Here is a 17,312-nt window from a genome sequence, read left to right on the forward strand (position 1 = left end):
AAAGAGAAGACACTTCATAGCTAAGGGACAGTGTGTCAGCATTGAGCTTAAGTCTGGAGATGGTTCCAGGCTCAGAGTGAAGGCAAAGCAAGATCAGATCCTGCTGTAAGGAGCAATACGGGTTATTTAAATTCCTGAGTAATTCTACTTCAGTATTTCTGAATACACAAATGAAACATATGCAAAGCATCATGGATTGAGATCTGTAGGGTAAGTTTGTATGTATATGTGTATAAAAAATTAAGCTTGCTCCATTTTAAATATTCAAACTTCATGATGTGTACCTAGATAAGCCATATTTACATTAAATACTTTCCCATACTATTATAGTTTTGTTGGCTAATATAAGTAATAAAACCCATATTGTCTTGTTCTGTGTTGAAACATGAGAGCAAATTTGTTGTTATTACATAGAATACCTTAATTATTTTTACGCTATCTAATTCACTCAGGATTAATTTTATTTAAAGAATACTATTGACCTATGTCTGAACTCTTTTTCTTTTTTCTTTTTTCTTTTTTTTTTCTAAAATATGTATTATATTTATTGTTTGAAAGAGACAGAAATGCTCACCTTTTTGCAGACAAAGTCACCAGGTAAATACACAATGGATTTCAACCTTAGCAGCATGTCATATATCATCTGAGTATCACAGCCCTGTTAAAATTAAGTAGAATTGTTCTGTATTGATTTAGTAACACAAGTGATTATTAGTGCTTACACTGGGCAGCAAGTTAATACAAGAGTGATCCAGGGGTTCATAAGTGGAATGAAAAATGAAAACATAGTAAGGGACAGCTTTTAAAAGAGAGAAATTATTGAAGGAAATGTCATTTCAGATACTTATAATATTCTCTTTGGGTTGAGCAATTTTTTAATATTTTTTTTTTAATGGAGTGAGCTTCTGTACATCTACAACATTCAGTGCTTTTTTCCTGTGTTTTATATGTCTTTTAGGTGATTTTTATACTGACCCAGGGGAAAAAAAGCAGGTCAAATTCTTTTTATGAATCTATGAATTCCAAGTCTTCAGCAAATGTTGCAGAAACATTGGAACTATGTAATGTTTAAACACAGACACCCTGATTTCTTGCAACTGTCCTAAAAAATGGTTAAGCTCAATGTATTTCACGACTACTTCTAAAAATGCAATGTCTCCCCATTTTTGATGTAAAATGTCCAATCTTAAGTACCACATTTAAATAATCTCTCTTGAAACCTACCATGATAATGATAAGAAAGCTCCTTTGAACAAAAAGCTACTAAAAATAACATTCACTACATCAAAGCCGTGTTCCCAGAACAAATAGTAACCGTGATCTCTCAGGCAGTGCTAGGCCGTAGACAGCAAGGTGATCTGTACTAAAAATTACATTCTTCTAAATTTGGCTCTAGAGATTAGTTATACTCTAGAATCTGACAGTCTGACCATCAGCTTTAATATGTCGGTATAACAGGACTGTTTCTTAATCTCATTCACTTTTTTTTTTTTTTTTTTTTTTTAATCTCTGATTTAACACAAAAAAGGCAGGTACTTGTCTTTGTCCTGACTTGTCCCCACTGACTTAGATATTTCTTAGACTTATTTTGCCTTGAATATTAACAAATACGTTCTTAAGTGTGGCAAGATGCACAAAAAAAAGGTTTCTGTCTCACAAATACCACACATCATTGCTGCATTCTTCTGTAAAGGTACTTGCTTTGAATAAGTCAACTTTATTGACAATTGCAAAGTTCACATCAATTGCAATGGCTAATTGCATTTTGGTTGGCATCTGCTCCAGTAATTCTGATTCATCTGTAACAGAAATTAAAAAAAAAAAGAAAAAAAAAAAAAAAGAAAAAAAAAAGAAAACCTGATTAGTTGGAAACTATACAGGAATAATGAAAGAAAGTCTATAAAAATGAGCATTGCATAGAAAAACAACTTAGTGGAGTAATTCTAGCATTTATTAGTTCAAATGAGGAAGATGCTAATATGCTAACCAGAAGAAATTGTCTTTTAAGTTGCATATCTTGTCTAAAGATATAACCAGAACTTTACATAAATTAATAGAAATTGTGAAGCGTTGTATTGCTTTGGGGTTTTTTGCTTTTCTAACGGAAATGGAATACTCTCCTCTTGCTCTCTCCTATGAAATTCAGAAAAGAAGAAATGTGCATTTCACCTTATAGCTATATCTGTACAGAACATTCTCTTTTTGAGCTTCTGTGTAACTGGAATTGGAAAGCCTTACCCAGCATTCCCTGAGAGTCCCATGTGTACTCATACCAGGTTCGAACACGATTTTGAACCACTTTTGGAATGGAGTAAGTGTTCATATAGGAGACAGTGTTGTCCATACAGGATCGGTAGTAGTTCTGTCCTGCTGTAGCTGCTCCGATTACATCTCTCATCTGCAAACATCAGTTGATATTACTACACATTTCAGCAAAAATAGTCATGATTTGAGTATCTTGTCAATGACATTAATAAAAAAAAAAAAGGATAAAACTTTTGTTTACAAAATTGCTGATTAATTATGCATTCGACTCCATGTTTTGAATAGTTCCTTCATCTGCTTTTTCAGAAACATTAAAGATAAAACTTAACTGTGTAAGAAACAGTCTATATTTTTTATTTTTAAAGGAATCATTTGTGTTTTTCAGCTTGCTCTTCTGTCTTTTATTTCTGTAGTTGCATGAAAAATACAGATAATGCTTTTGTAAACATCTATAATAAAGCTACTGTGCATTTGCTGTGCTATGCAAGTCAGAAATGAAGCAAACCAGGCTAAATTTCTGTAATAACATCAGCTGGCACCAATAGAGCTAAGATCCTGACACTGTTTAAATTGAAGCTAGATCAGTCCTAAAAATCCACTTTGGGCTGAAAGTTGACCTTGAAGACTTTAGTGCAGGAACATCATTTAAAATTTCAACACAAATGTAATTTGTTTTTAGTAGAACAGCTTCACACTGCAGTGGCCAAGGATTAGTATGCTACTGAGGTAAATTCTATTTCTTATTACAGAAAGGCAATTGATTGGAGGAATAACAATTTTTAGGCAGCTATGCTAAATTGGGAATAACTCAGTAAGTTTAAAATATTTTTGTAAACAGGAATTATAACAATATGTAATGAAGCTGCTCGTGTATTAATAAGTTTTGATTCCACAATTGACTACTCTAGTTCCAAAAGATAATCTCAGATCTATTTGGGGAAGAGAGCTTTTATATGAATAATCAGTTTTTGGTAATTTTTGGTTTTATTTTTGGTAATACTTGTTTGTGGATGAATTTGAAATTTGATAGGAAAGAATGTTCTATGATAATTGGGTATCTCACACTTCTAAATTGTGAGAGGCGTATATATTTTTTTAACTTTGGCTGAACTTTTTTTCACATTCTGAACTCATAAAGAAAAAATCACCAATATCTTTATTTTTTTCACATTAATTCTCCCAGTAACAGACATGTACAAATCAAAAGCCCTGGAATCACTTCTAAAGGAATCCAACACAAGACACAGCCTGCCATAAGAATCATTCTATTTTTCTGTAGGCAAGGTATTTTAAAACCTGTGGACCTAAAGCCCAAATTTAATAGTTAACAAGCTACAAGCTGGAAATAGTCCATGCTGGGTTCCATTTGTTTGGAAGTATAACTGATTTGCTTTGCTGTAGGCTTTTTTTTTTTTTTTCCTCTTGCCATATGAAAATCAAGAGAAATAGAAAATAGTCAATTTTCAAATCAACAAATATTTTGTAACTTATGGAAGATATCTCAATTCTGGTTTGACAGAAAGCTTGCGATTTGTATTCTCAGTAATATTAAGTATGATTTATTTGATAATTTGTACATATTAATATAATTATACTTGCAATTGTAACTTTCATATCAGATTTAACAGTAGAGTGTGAATGTTAAGGAACTGCCTCCTTGGCTGTGATGAAGAAAAAGGGAATTGTACATAGATTTAAGAATAATCTGTGTCATGCACAGACTTGGCTTTAAATCAACTTGTGTGTGAAAGGCTTACAAAACCAGGAACTGATTAAATGCATGCAGCAGTCAGAAGAGTGGGTGACAGTGAAAAAGAGGGACATCCATGTTATAGGTAAACTTTTTCCTGGAACTAAACAGAATAAAATTGAATATATCATTGCTACATTACAGTACATTGAATATACGTAGTTACTGATTTCTTGATGTACCTGACCAATTAAGCTGGAGAAGACAAAGACACCCAAGAAAAAATTCAGCAGTTGAAAAACTATCTCAAACAGGGTTTGTGGTTCTGGAAGGCCACCGATGGTGATTAATGTACGAACTGCCCAGTAGTAACACCTCAGGTACCTGTGGATACAGACAGAATTTTTGCTATTGAGTGGAGCTACTTATGTCATTGACTACACTTTTTATCACCTTAACAAACACTTTCTTGCCCTCACTACTTTCCCCCATGCCTGGGAAGAGCTGTCCATGTGAACACCCTTCAGGCTTTTCTCAGAACTCTCCTGGTCTGGAGGGCGAATATAGCAGTTAGCAATAGTCAGTCACTAAGACTATTGCAACATATGGCTTACATTGCCTCCTTCCCTGTATCCATTTGCTGTCTCTCTCTTCCCATGTTTAAGTGTGAGCTCTTTGGCCAAAGGCTTTTTTTTCTATTTGTACAGTCCTTTTTGTACAGCCCTGTGCATGACTGAATCCATTCCATTCAATCACTGTATTTCCACTAGTTGATAACACGAGTTTATAAAAACAACAAGGGACCTGTACAGAATTCTTTTTTATTTTGTGAGGATAGCCATACTAACTCTATACTTATGTATGTAAAGTGCCTTGGCATCTCTAATATTCTTTTTAAAATTTCATTCGAAAACCATTAGTAATGCAGCGTACCCCATTAAGTGCAGCTGCAATTAATTAGTTCTAATCATTGCCATGAATGTGCTATTGTTTCTTTCTTTTCTGAGCTAACAAATAAATGGTCCAGGAATATTTCTAAAGGACACCTAATCATTAGAATTTGACTTTATAAGTCTCTATACAATCAGATTTCAGCTTCTCTAATAATTAGAAGTAAGTTTTCCTTAATTGTACAGTGAGATTTCCTATCAACAATGACCATAGCTTCTAAAGCAATGAGGATTCATTCTATTTCTTGAATTTTATTGAGTTTGAAATAAAATAAAATTTAAAAAAGCAACAAAACCCCCAGCAACAAAACCGGAAGAAATGCTTTTGGAGATGTTTCTTTGAAATAGACAGTCTAGCATATATCTTCTCATGCCTGCACTGAATTTGAGGCCAACCTGATTGGCCTGCAAACTTCAGGAGTACATTTTAGTTTGGTGGCCCCCACTTTAAATTAAATCTCTTTTTTTTTTTTATTATTATTAAGATATGAACTCCACTCCTATTAATAAATGGTTTGTGTAACAATACTATGAGAAGGTCAGTTTTGTTCAAATATAAGAAAGTGAACTGACAATATCAACCACTTCCAGTGAAGAATGTTCCATTTTAAATAACTTGACAGTGTTTCCAAATCTTTTCACCTAAAATGTCAGGATTTCCCATGCAATCAATTTTTGGTTTTCACTACAAAGTCACATTTCTCTTGCTTTCAAAATAATGAAACGCAGTAGCGATGATCACTTTTACCCTGGTTTTCTGGTTTTAAACAGCCAGAACTGCCAGTTTTCATTCAGAGTCCTTAAATCAAAAATTAATTGCATATGTGTCATCCTGTCATTTTTCCTTGTTAGGGATGCAAAATGAACAGTTGGATTACACCAATACAATATTTTCACTCAGGTTCAAAAAAAACCCACCATCACCTATTCACACTTGCAGCAAAGTATGCATAAGTGGCAGCTTTCACTCAAGAGTTCTGTAGCTCAAAGAAAAAGCAAGAACAAGCCTCACATACCTGTTGGAGGAATTGCAGATTTAAACATAAAGTGATGTCTCTAGCTTGTCTAAGAAGATTTGTCATACGAAGCATATTGATATTGTATTCATTTGTTATGTGTGAATGCTGTAGAGCTTGAAACATGTAGAATTCATGACTATGAAAATGTAAAGAAATTAGCAGTACTTCTGTGCTTAATTACTGTAGCAAATGAAACAAATTAACAAACTCCCTCACTCCCAATGACCTCAGTTGCCAAGACTGTTAAATCCACCATGATATAATCTCCATTCTGGGAGAGAATCTGTGAAGCATGAAAGCAATTCCTGAAAGGACTTTAGGGATCCTTAACATGTTTCTTTGAAGAATACATACACTCCTGAGGTGTTTTTTTGTTTGTTTGTTTGTTTTCAGAACTGCCCATCCCTTTCTGAAGATGTAGTTAATACAGTGGTTTTTTTTTTTTTTTTTTTTTAATTTTACTTCAGAGGAAATTTTCTACAGATAAAGTCACAATGATATTCACTGTCTCTTAGGCACAGATTTTATATTTTCTCTTTTTACTTTACTTTATTAATTTTTTTTATTAATTTTGTTTTAATCTGACATAAACGTTACAGTGTTGAAATATAAGGGAATGTTTTTCCTAAGAAATGAGATTGTAAATTTTGTTTATGGAAAGCCAGAAAAAAACAGACTACAGTTTCAATGGCATTAGCAGCTCTGCTTCCTACTAGCTAGAGTGTCTGGAAAACATCAGTGCTTACCATATGGCTTACTAGCCTGCTATAAAATTACTGTTGGAGCAAACGACATGAGACAAGAAAGAGATTTTCACTCTGCAGAGCATAGACTGTAAGTGTATCCTTCAGGCAATCAGACTACTAGATTTTTCCCTGAAATAAGTCCTATGTATGAAAACATTCAGAAACAAACAAACAAACAAACAAACAAACAAAAACATAAGACACCTTGTAATGTTATGACAATAAAAATATATTTTTATAAAAGTCCACTTCAGAATATGCTGAAGTTCCTACATGGTTTTGGTTAATACAATTAAATCAAATCTTTGTGCATATGGCTGTCAGATTTTAAGGCGGTATTCACACAGCCCAGTGAAGCTGTATTTCAGGGCTGTCACATTTTTAATCTCTGATTACAACCAGCACAGGTTTGAAGTGGAATAAAGAAGAGGCTTTTATAAACAGGCATTCTAATGATGTCCTCCTTGGTACCTTTCCTTCTTGAATGACTTATTCATCAAATGACTGTGGGTGTGATGTGCTCAGAGAGTAAGGTGTAAATGACAATGATTTATATCAAAAATAAGGCTACAAGTAGCAAGTCTCAAAGCATTAGGTCTGACATATGTATGGGTTGGGCTGCTGCATTCACATGGCAAGGTTTTGGTAGTGGGGGTCTGCAGGGGTGGGCTCTGTGAGCAGAGGTCAGCAGCTGCCCCATGTCAGATCAGAGCCCGCTCCAGCCAGCTCCTGGACCTGCTGCTGGCCAGAGCTGAGCCACTAAGCAATGTTGTTTGCACCTATGTGAGAGCAGATTTAAGAAGGGGGGGGGAAAAATGTGCTGCACAACAGCAGCTGGGAGAGCACGAAATAAGAACCAGCCCTGCAGACCCCAAGAAGTGCAGAAGGAGGGCAGAAGGTGCTCCAGGCACGGAGCAGAAGTTCCCCTGTGACCTGTGGAGAGGCCCCTGGTGGAGCAGGCTGTCCCCCTGCAGCCCACATGGAGCAGATCCCACATGGCTGCAGCCCATGGAGGACCCCTGGTGGAGCAGGTGGATGTGGCCTGGAGGAGGCTGCAGCCCATGGAGAGCCCCCACAGGAGCAGGCCCTGGGCCGGAGCTGCAGCCCGTGGAGAGGAGCCCACGCAGGAGCACGGGGTCTGTGGGGAGCTGCTGCCTGTGGTACAGACCCCGTGCTGGAGCAGTTTGCTCTGGGGGGATGGACCCCATGGTACGGAGCCATGTGGGAGCAGTTCTTGAAGAGCTGCTGCCTGTGGGAACACCATGCAGGATCAGTTCAGGAAGGCTGGCGTCCATGGGAGGGACCCTACATCGAGCAGGGGGAGAGAGTAAGGAAGAGGAACAGGAGGTAATAAATAACATTATGCTGTCTGTTTTTCCCATGATGATAACTGGTGAGTGATCTCCCTGTCCTTATCTCATCCCTCCCTTGTGCCCTTTCCATTGTATTTTCTCCCCATTTCCCTTTGAGAAGGAGGAGCGTGAGAGTGGCTGTGGAGTTCAGCTGCCCATCATGGTGAGACCACCACAGCTGTGTATTCAGTTTGTTTGGAGGCACAAAACTGCCTCTGTAGCAAGCTCTGTGGGTGTGACACATCAGACCTATTTGGAAGTACAGCATATAGGTGATATGCACATATGCAACATCTTTAAAGATATGCCATTCTTACTGCATATTGGTCGTTGTAAACCAATGAAATTGAATTGTTCTAGACACATACAGTGATCATTTTCTGGGATTTCCAAATATCCACTACGTCTGTACCCAGAGCAGGAAGGCAGCAAGCCATAGAGAAAATTCATTAGGATACAAATGGATGTTTTGATTAGTAAATATGCTAGAGAATTTTTCAGCCTACCTGTAGACGGCTTGCAAACAGCAGGAAAGATATACCATGAGATAAGTGGAACAATTTTTTTGCCCAACTTTATTGTTGAACTGGGGGGCTGCATGAGAATTTTAGCTCCTTAGGCTTACTTTCCCTTATAGGCAGTGAGGTGGATACTTCCAGGGGACGATTCAAAACCATGACACTAGGTTCCTGCCTTTAATCACTTTCTAGAGGATTTGTCCATTTTCTCAAGGAATTAAACCAACCTCTTACTTATGTAGTTAAACTAGACTGAAAATAAACACATATGGTTCAAATTGTTCACTTAGCTAGAATTAAGAGACCTTCTCAATATCCTGCTGCTCTGGTCACATAAGCTCTGCGCTATGGTTTTGCATCTGTGATGCTACCCTCCTGCATTAGGAGGGACTGAAGTCTATCTACATAATTATGGGAAGTTCATCAAGAGCAGTTTTAATGCTGGGAACACCTTGGGTGGATAATTCGGGTGTGTTGCAGTGTGGGTAAACCTGACTGCCCTTTGTAGCTCGGGTTGAAGGCTTTCATTGTAGGCTGCCATGCAAAATATCTCTCTCTTTTTTTTTTTTTTTTTTATTTGGACTGGAGCTAACATTTTGGAGTCTGGACACAGACTGGAAAAGAATACATCTAGCAGAAGTTTGGAAGAATTGCTGCTTTGATAATTTTACTTGTGGTTTTAATGCTGTGCTACAGCTGTTATAAATTGGACCTCACTAGTTTGTATTCTTGCTCAGGAATACGTATAATCAAACCGATGAGGGAAACTCTCGTCTGTGTGTTCTTTTTAGCCTGGGAAAGGGAAAAACATGATCCTAAAGTGTTGACATTTTTAAGAACTTGGTTTGGACATCACTAGCAATATTTTATGGACACAGCAGGGATTCTACATAAAACCTTAATGCCACTAAATCAATGCCAGTTCACTTGCTTTGAGTCAGTGTAATCGGAGACTGCTACAGTTTTGTTTCATATGTCAAAATGCTGTCTGACTTTTTTTAATTAGTTAAGAAGCCATGTTTGTTTTATCTTCTTTCTGAACACATTCCCATTCTAGATGAGAACAATGGAATATTTTACTTCAAATATCTGCCCCTCTGACTGCTGTGTGAAAGGAAATTATTGCTCTACCATAATATATGCTTCAGTTCTGGTCACTTATTCTGATATATTTTTCTCAGATTGGAAAACAGGAACAACCAAGAACAAAGAAAAATATATACCTTGAAGTGTATTTTCTGACATGTTTAATTTCAAACTGCATCTCCAATAATAACTGTTGTTCATACTATGACTCTCTGTCAAAAATTTCCAAATATTTGACAAATAGGTATGTCTTGCCTTAGTCTTTGATTTGATGACTATCCTATACAAAAGCCATTTACTGTTAGAAGGATAACAGGTTATACTTTATGAGATGCAGCTCAACTTGGGATACATCTTGAGTTTCCATGTACCTGGGATCTTATATAGTATAAATTAGGTAGAAGCAAAAGAATAATTGCATACTAATGTCAGATGAGGTAGATTAACGGATTAAAGAAGCATACATGAATATATTCTTATGCGTGTTTTATTTCAACATCTCAGTGTAATGACTTAAGTTATCAGTTTATTATTACTATTAATAATAAATTCTGCCATAAATCCCATTTGATACTAGTGTGACATCGTTTTCAAAATGTTTTTGCTTCTTCACAGAAAAGGTACCACAAAACATTAAAAAACATGACCATTGCCTCTGGGCACAACTGTATTGTCTGTGGTCAAGCCAGAAAATAATTTCTACCAATTTTTTGCATAAATGCAAAGTAAAATAATTTTGAATTTTGCCTGTGAAAAACAGGAAGGCTTTTCAATATATATATATATTTTTTTTTCCTGCTCTTTATTCTCAGAGCCTTCAGGTGCTTAGTCTTAGTTAACTTGTTTTTTAATTACAAGACAAGTATTCCCAAGAATAACATTAACTGAAATTGCTATAAAAGAAATTCATTATGCATTTTTCTTGACAGATTTCTAGAATACTTGATCCTGTGAATAAATACCTGTGTACAATTTTCTTACATAAGTGGTCCCACTGAGCTCCATGAGCCTGCTTGCATGTCTGGGTATAATATTCCAGCTGCGTATTTTAGTGGTGTGTGAAAACTTCAGCCATGTTATTTTATTTTATTTTTTTGAGAGAGAACCTTAGCTATTAAAAATCAATGCTACTTTATACGAAGTGTGTTTTACTCTAAAGGTTATTTTCTTACCCTTCAAAACAGTGATTTCACATCAAACTTCTGAAGTCTGACAAAATTACAAAAAAGAAGAGCACATCTCCAAACTATTAAAAGAGAAGCGTGAAAAGTTGTTTAAAGGGTGTTTTATGTTAGCAGCAGTATATTATACGCAGTTTTGCAAATAACACAATTAATGAACAAATTATGCTTCTGTGCTTTAACTATTTTGTGGTCTTTGAAAAAATGTAGATTCTTTCATACATCTGATCATACTAGATATGTTTTTATATAACTACACCCAGAATACTGCTTTTCTGTTGCTTCCTCTCCCTCATCTTAATGATGGCATCTAGACTTTTTCTGTCATAAGGAGTTTGTGAGAAGTGTGCCAATATCCACTCCTTCCTATTGGGGACACCCCTTGGCACCTGGTTAAGCAAGTCCTTTTCCAAAGATCAGAGAAAGTCAGTAGATTTTTTTTAGACCAATCACAACGGTGCTAAGTGGGAATAAAATGTTGCATTTTAATGACAGTGCTGTGTGGCAGAAAAAGATTGGTGCCTCTGATTCCTTTGAGGTATTGTTCTGTCATCCTTCTAACAGTTCCCATGTGCATAAGTAATCAGTGAGTTTAATTTATGATCTTTGTTGCTTTCTAAATGTTTAATTAAGTTAGTGCTTAGTACTGACTCATACGCCTATAAAAGCTAAAAGTACTAAAACAATTATTCACTGCACCTGCCTCCCCAAATATGTGCTAGTAATGAAAGCTGCTAATCAACAGTCATGGTTCTAAAAATTAGCTATCCAAGCTAACAGCTATGCACTTGTAAAGTAAGGGCATAACCTGCAAACAAAGTCATGGGAAAGGGAGAGGGATGAAGGGAGGAGCAAAATCAATGAAAACTAATTGTGAGAGAAAAGGACTTACATGTTTCCTTGGCCATCGTACACCCATCTAGTGCTGCCAAGTCCTTCATAGTCTGAAGCCCAATAATACAAGCATGCATTAATGTGCAAGATAAACAGCAAGTATCCAGTTGTTCGAATGACCCTATAAAAGTCAACAGATTCCAAATTGCAGATGACTAAATTCCTGTTAAAAATGTATAGTTTTCCCTCCTTTTAATATGGCACCCTTTGCTTTTTGTGTCAATAATGTATATACTAAGCATACACTAAATAGCTCCCACCTGTATTGACTCTGTGAAAAAAAACAGCTGGCCAAAAAAGCTTGTCTCTGATGTTTGTCCAAGGTCAAATAAATATCTTTCCTTGAGTATTTGACACAGGAGTATTTTTTAAATCATGATGTCCTGAGAACTTCATAATCCACCTCTTTTACTGGCTATGAATATATACAGAAATGCGAAGCTATATTAATGAGGCTAGAGGGTACAAAATTATGTGTTTGTCAAATGCCGTTCAAGATAGGCTCTGAACCAGTGAACTAAAGCCAAGGAACGTCTGAGGTCAGAAATGAAATGCTTTGCAAGAGCTTTGCTAGGAAGCCTACAGTAGATCTGCTAAATAGTGTGATTTAGTGGCTACAGCAGGAGTTATATCATTCCTAATCCTGGTTCTTATGCTTATGGCCAGTTCTTCAAAGAACACTCGTGATGAACTACTTATGAACTGAGCGGCTTCCTGTTTAATACAGTAATGATCTCATTGTATATTCTCTGTTCAGTGCATGGGGATCAAAAGGAAGATCTCCTGGATTTAGCTCTCTGTTCAAACATTCATGTATCCAAAGGATAAATAAGGAGGAAAGTATAGGACTTGCCTAAACACAGAGAGGCTGTTCCATAATGGCTACATCTGCTACAGCCAGAATGCAATGCATTTCACAGTGCATAGTAACTGAGAGGGTGATTATATTTTGATGGTGGTTATAATTTAATGAGGTCTAATTAACTTGGATCTATAAATTAAGCTAATGGGAGATAATGTTTCTGTGGTTGCTTCTGTATTAAGTTCTCCTTTGCTTGTTCTTCAGGTGCCGTTGCATGACCTCTTTGCAACTCCATGCCACTGAGCCATCCCCCTACTTGCACTGTTTAGGATTCTGGCAACCGAATATGACTTCTCCGTTGAAATGTTGGTGCACTTCCAGGACAGCTCTGTTTAGAGTTGTGAGATGTTGAGAACAGCAGATAGCTGATGTGAGACAGTACTATTGCAAAACTGACCATGCTGGGACTTGGGTACTTGTTTGAATCCATGCAGGTGGACTCTTGAGACCAGAGTAAAGGTTCTGGAAGCACTTGCTACAATATATGTTGGCATAAATATATAGGCATGCACCTAGATATAGGCATGCGCCTTTTTATGGCATCTGCCATAATGGTGCAGTAACTTTTTCTAGCTCTATTCCTACAAACGCAAACTGGTGAATTTGAGAAATGAATCCATCCAGGCCCACTGTGAAACTGAAAAGCAGTTTCTTCACCTTGTGGAAATTTAGAGAAGCCTGATTTTGTACCAACAAGACTTAAAAAAGCATAACAAAGAAAGAAAACTCCTCAGTAAGTGAAAGGAGAGGATAACATATAAATAAGCTTTTAGAAGGACAGCATCTCATAAATACTTTAGTAGAACTTTGAGACTTCTAAGGTTTTTTATTTCACAGGTATCTGAAAACATGAAACATCATGTTTCAACCTCCTTTTTGAATTTCTAAATCACATAAAATATCTCATTTGCAATGTACGAATACAAAGACTCCCATTTAAGTGCAATACTCTCTGAAATAAGTTGGTAATCGTATTTTAATAAGATGGTATTTATGATGCAGCTGTATACAGGAAAAAGATTTTGCCCCCGGACTGGGACAGGGAAAGAAATCTGTTGGTGTAAGAACTGAACAGGATAAATTAAGGCTGTTGACAATGTTTGTCAGTAAATGGCAATAATGGTAATAGAGTAGATAGGCTGATCAGGTCCTAGCTGCAGCAGTGACTGCTGAGTGACCTATGAAATTTGCCATACCCATGTCCACGGGCTGCCTGAGTTGGAACCAAAATTCTTTTGGTGAATACAGAAGGTGAGAACACAGTGCAGTAGATATCAATTATAATCACTATTTGAGAGCCGTACTGAGTTCATTCTCATTCCAAGTTTAGTCAATGTGGTGGAGGATCAAGTTTCTGTATATGCCAGGTTCATGGTGAGAGCATGTTTGAAGAAAAATGTTGATATAGGCTCAAGCTCGTAACTTTTATAAAGTACAAATAAACAGCTACTGAGGATTTGGCACTGCTAAGAACCTAAAGAAGCTGTTCTTTAGCTCTTTCACTGAAGAAACTTCTTTCTGATTGTTCTGATCAGTTAAATTTTGACAGAAGCCTCAGTGTGGTGAATATTTTGCATGAAAGTAGCCTTTGCACACAAGCAGACCAGCTGAACTGAACAGGACTTCGTAGATGAATAAAGCTTTACATTTATTATTTTAATGATTACAATAAAGACAAAGATATTAAAAAAGATCTTAATTTGAACAGTTAAAATCTACCATACTGTGCCGACAAATATATACTGTCCAGTGCTTCACTGACAACTTACGACATTGAATGAAAGGCATTCTGTGCCAAGCTGTGCGTTCTACAAGGATTTAATAAGGACATACCTATAGATGTATGCTTTGTCCAGAATAGCTTCCAAACGATCATTAAACTCAAAGAATGTGTTATGCTGAATGGAAAATAAGTGAAGTCATCCAATCATTATCTTTCACCACACATTTTTCTAGTAATACTGTTATTAGTTCACAAACACATTTTGAAAATAATGGATTTTTCAGCAGTCTGAGTTTCCTTAAACATTTATCTAAAGGTGAACTGCAAAGATAAAAATTGAGTAAAACATTGTTTTGGGTGTTGAGCGTCCATTAATCTGATTACAGAGATGACCTTGCTGTTTAGGTCACACTGATGTAGATAATTGATTTCTACTTTTTCTTTTTCTGAAATTCCAGTAACTATTCAGTAAGTGCTCATATGTATCAACAACCACATATACGATTACATAGTAATGATTGCTGCTGTATCAAATTCCTCCTGTTAATAATTTCTAGTTCACCTTTAGCCCTAAACCAAATCATGGTTTGTTCAGCCCAGAGCAGAGCAGGCTGAGGGGAGGCCTCATGGCGGCCTGCAGCTCCCTCACGAGGGGAGCGGAGGGGCAGGCGCTGAGCTCTGCTCTCTGGGGACAGCGACAGGACCCGAGGGAACAGCATGGAGCTGGGACAGGGGAGGGTCAGGCTGGGGGTTAGGGAAAGGTTCTGTACCCAGAGGGTGGTCGGGCACTGGGACAGGCTCCCCAGGGAAGTGGTCAGGGCACTGAACCTGCCAGAGTTCAAGAAGCATTTGGACACTCTAAGACACATGATCTGATTTTTGGGTGATTCTCTGTGGACCCAGGAGTTGGACTTGATGATCTTTTTGGCCCCTTCCAACTTGAGATATTCTATGATTCTATGATAATATTCCCACATACATTTTTGGTGTTGTTCAGTACACATCTGTTTGACTAATACCAGGTACAGTTTAACTTTTTATTCTTTCATACTGTTTTGGTTCTGATTTATGGAAGTATGAAGTTTGTTGAAGACTGAAATGAAGAGCACCCTCATTTAATTCTTAGAGTTCTTGTTGCTTCTTCCAACTTTAAATGAAAGCCATTTCTTTGTCAACATGCTGCTCCATATTAAGTGCAGTTTCATAAATGGTTTGTAAGTTGAAAAGACATTCACGTTGTTATACGTGACTATCATTAATTGTTTTGGTTGTGCAGACACAGTATTTTGATGGTGATTCACACAGAGGTAGTTTTACAAAAGAAGAGAGAGAAGAATAATATGGCTCTGAGGTAGCATTTAACCATTAAACTGGTCAAAGGAATACTACAGAGCCTACCATATAGCACAGAGAGTTCAGAGAGAGACTGTGCTCATGTGTAGAGAACATATTGAGGCCTGTTAGGTATTGTGAAATAAAGGCAGAGGGATATTGTCTAACCACATATCAGCCCCTCCACTGCGTGTCTTTGGACTCAACAAAAGTGGGTTCATGCTTGTTAAATGTGCTGTGTACAGCTTATGTTGTCATTAAAATTTCCACCTTTGCTTAATAAGCACCTGACATTACCAACAGCAGGAGAAAATACATTGTCATTAATTAGTGATCTTAAATGAATATTTCTGATGTTTGAAAACTAAACAGTTTATTTAAGATTAATCTAATTTAAATAATGGAAACAAACCTTTCTTAATCCCAAAACAGCTTTTTTATTATAAGAAAGCTACAAGAAAAATAAGAGAATAATGGCTTCAGTTGGCTAGATAATATTTATTTATTTATTTATTTATTGCTGTTTATATACTGATGTAGCTTAGATTCAGAAGATTCCATAAGATACTTTTCATTTTCTAAGCTCCATATTCCTAAGTATTATAAACATATTTTCACTGGGATTTAGAAGCATTTATGTGTGGTTAGCCATCTATTACTAACACAGATCTTACCTTTAGCATTCTATTTGCTCTAAATGCTGGGTTAAATCCAAAGAAGATATATAAAACTTCAAATGGCAATACTGATATCACATCAAGCTGTTGAAGAGCAGTGAGAGAGATTTCAAAATAATCATAATGCATTTACTTGCTGTCAAAAACCTACTTAGATTGAATCATGATTGAGTATAAAATTTGAACAGTCAGCATGCAATGCCCATAACTTCCAAAGTACTAGCAGGCAAGATTATCTCTGAAAACACCAACAGCTTTGCTTTGCCCTACTTTTAAGTCCCTTGTGTCTGATATTTTCTTCTGTTTCATAGGGATTATTAACAGTATCTCAGATATTTGACTATTAATACATTCTGTTATTTCAATTACGATTCTGACAAGATTTAAATGGTAGGCATGTGGCTGGTAAATGGGGGTGCAAAAAGCACTTCATAGGCACTTCTACAGCTTTTAAGGTCAGGCTGCCTAAAGCAATCTGGGGGATCACAGTGAATTAGACTCCTTGATTGCAACTGGCAAAATTCATGTGTTTCATACAAAAGATTCATCATAGAATCATAGGAACTTAAAAATATATATGTATAGATGTTGGTTATTGTTATATTTGGATGCTTCTACTTCCCATATCAACAATTGTATGATAATTTATCTGCTTACTCTATTCTTTCCACTAACAGTGTGCAAAGAAGGAATGCTGTGGGAAACTTGGCTTTGCCTAAAGATTTGTGTCTTGAGTTGCTTTCCTCTGTTACTGATAACATTTGGGAATACGAGAGAAATATGGAACTGTGGGCTTCATCTCACTGTAATCAGAAATGTCTCTGCCCTGAGAGATGCAACTCACATTGGCAGCAACACTGCCCTTTAATTCCATGCAAGGAAGATACAGTTAATACCAGAACTCTGTGAAAAAAGAAGGAAACCAAGCCAAAAGCTTGATTGAGGACAAACAGCCTTCTATGGCTTCTCTCCCTCTCTCAGACACATGTCTAAGAGGAGGCAAAGATTAGTCAGAAG

The 17,312-nt window shown here is 36.6% G+C and overlaps 1 protein-coding gene across 1 annotated transcript in view; it reads right to left on the minus strand.

Moving 5' to 3' along the window:
- CNGB3 (cyclic nucleotide gated channel subunit beta 3) overlaps window positions 1–17,312 on the minus strand; it is a 663,489-nt gene that overhangs the window by 10,652 nt on the left and 635,525 nt on the right. Inside the window, exons 6-12 of the mRNA XM_084508686.1 lie at window positions 16,293–16,379; window positions 14,397–14,461; window positions 11,700–11,822; window positions 4,198–4,339; window positions 2,239–2,398; window positions 1,702–1,799; window positions 575–658 (exon numbers count right to left, since the gene is read on the minus strand). Coding sequence (XP_084364812.1) covers window positions 575–658; window positions 1,702–1,799; window positions 2,239–2,398; window positions 4,198–4,339; window positions 11,700–11,822; window positions 14,397–14,461; window positions 16,293–16,379 — 759 coding nt within the window. The remainder of the gene's footprint in view (window positions 1–574; window positions 659–1,701; window positions 1,800–2,238; window positions 2,399–4,197; window positions 4,340–11,699; window positions 11,823–14,396; window positions 14,462–16,292; window positions 16,380–17,312) is intronic.

The sequence above is a fragment of the Aythya ferina genome (assembly GCF_964211825.1).
Source record: "Aythya ferina genome assembly, chromosome: 2".
Classification (NCBI taxonomy): Eukaryota; Metazoa; Chordata; class Aves; order Anseriformes; family Anatidae; genus Aythya; species Aythya ferina.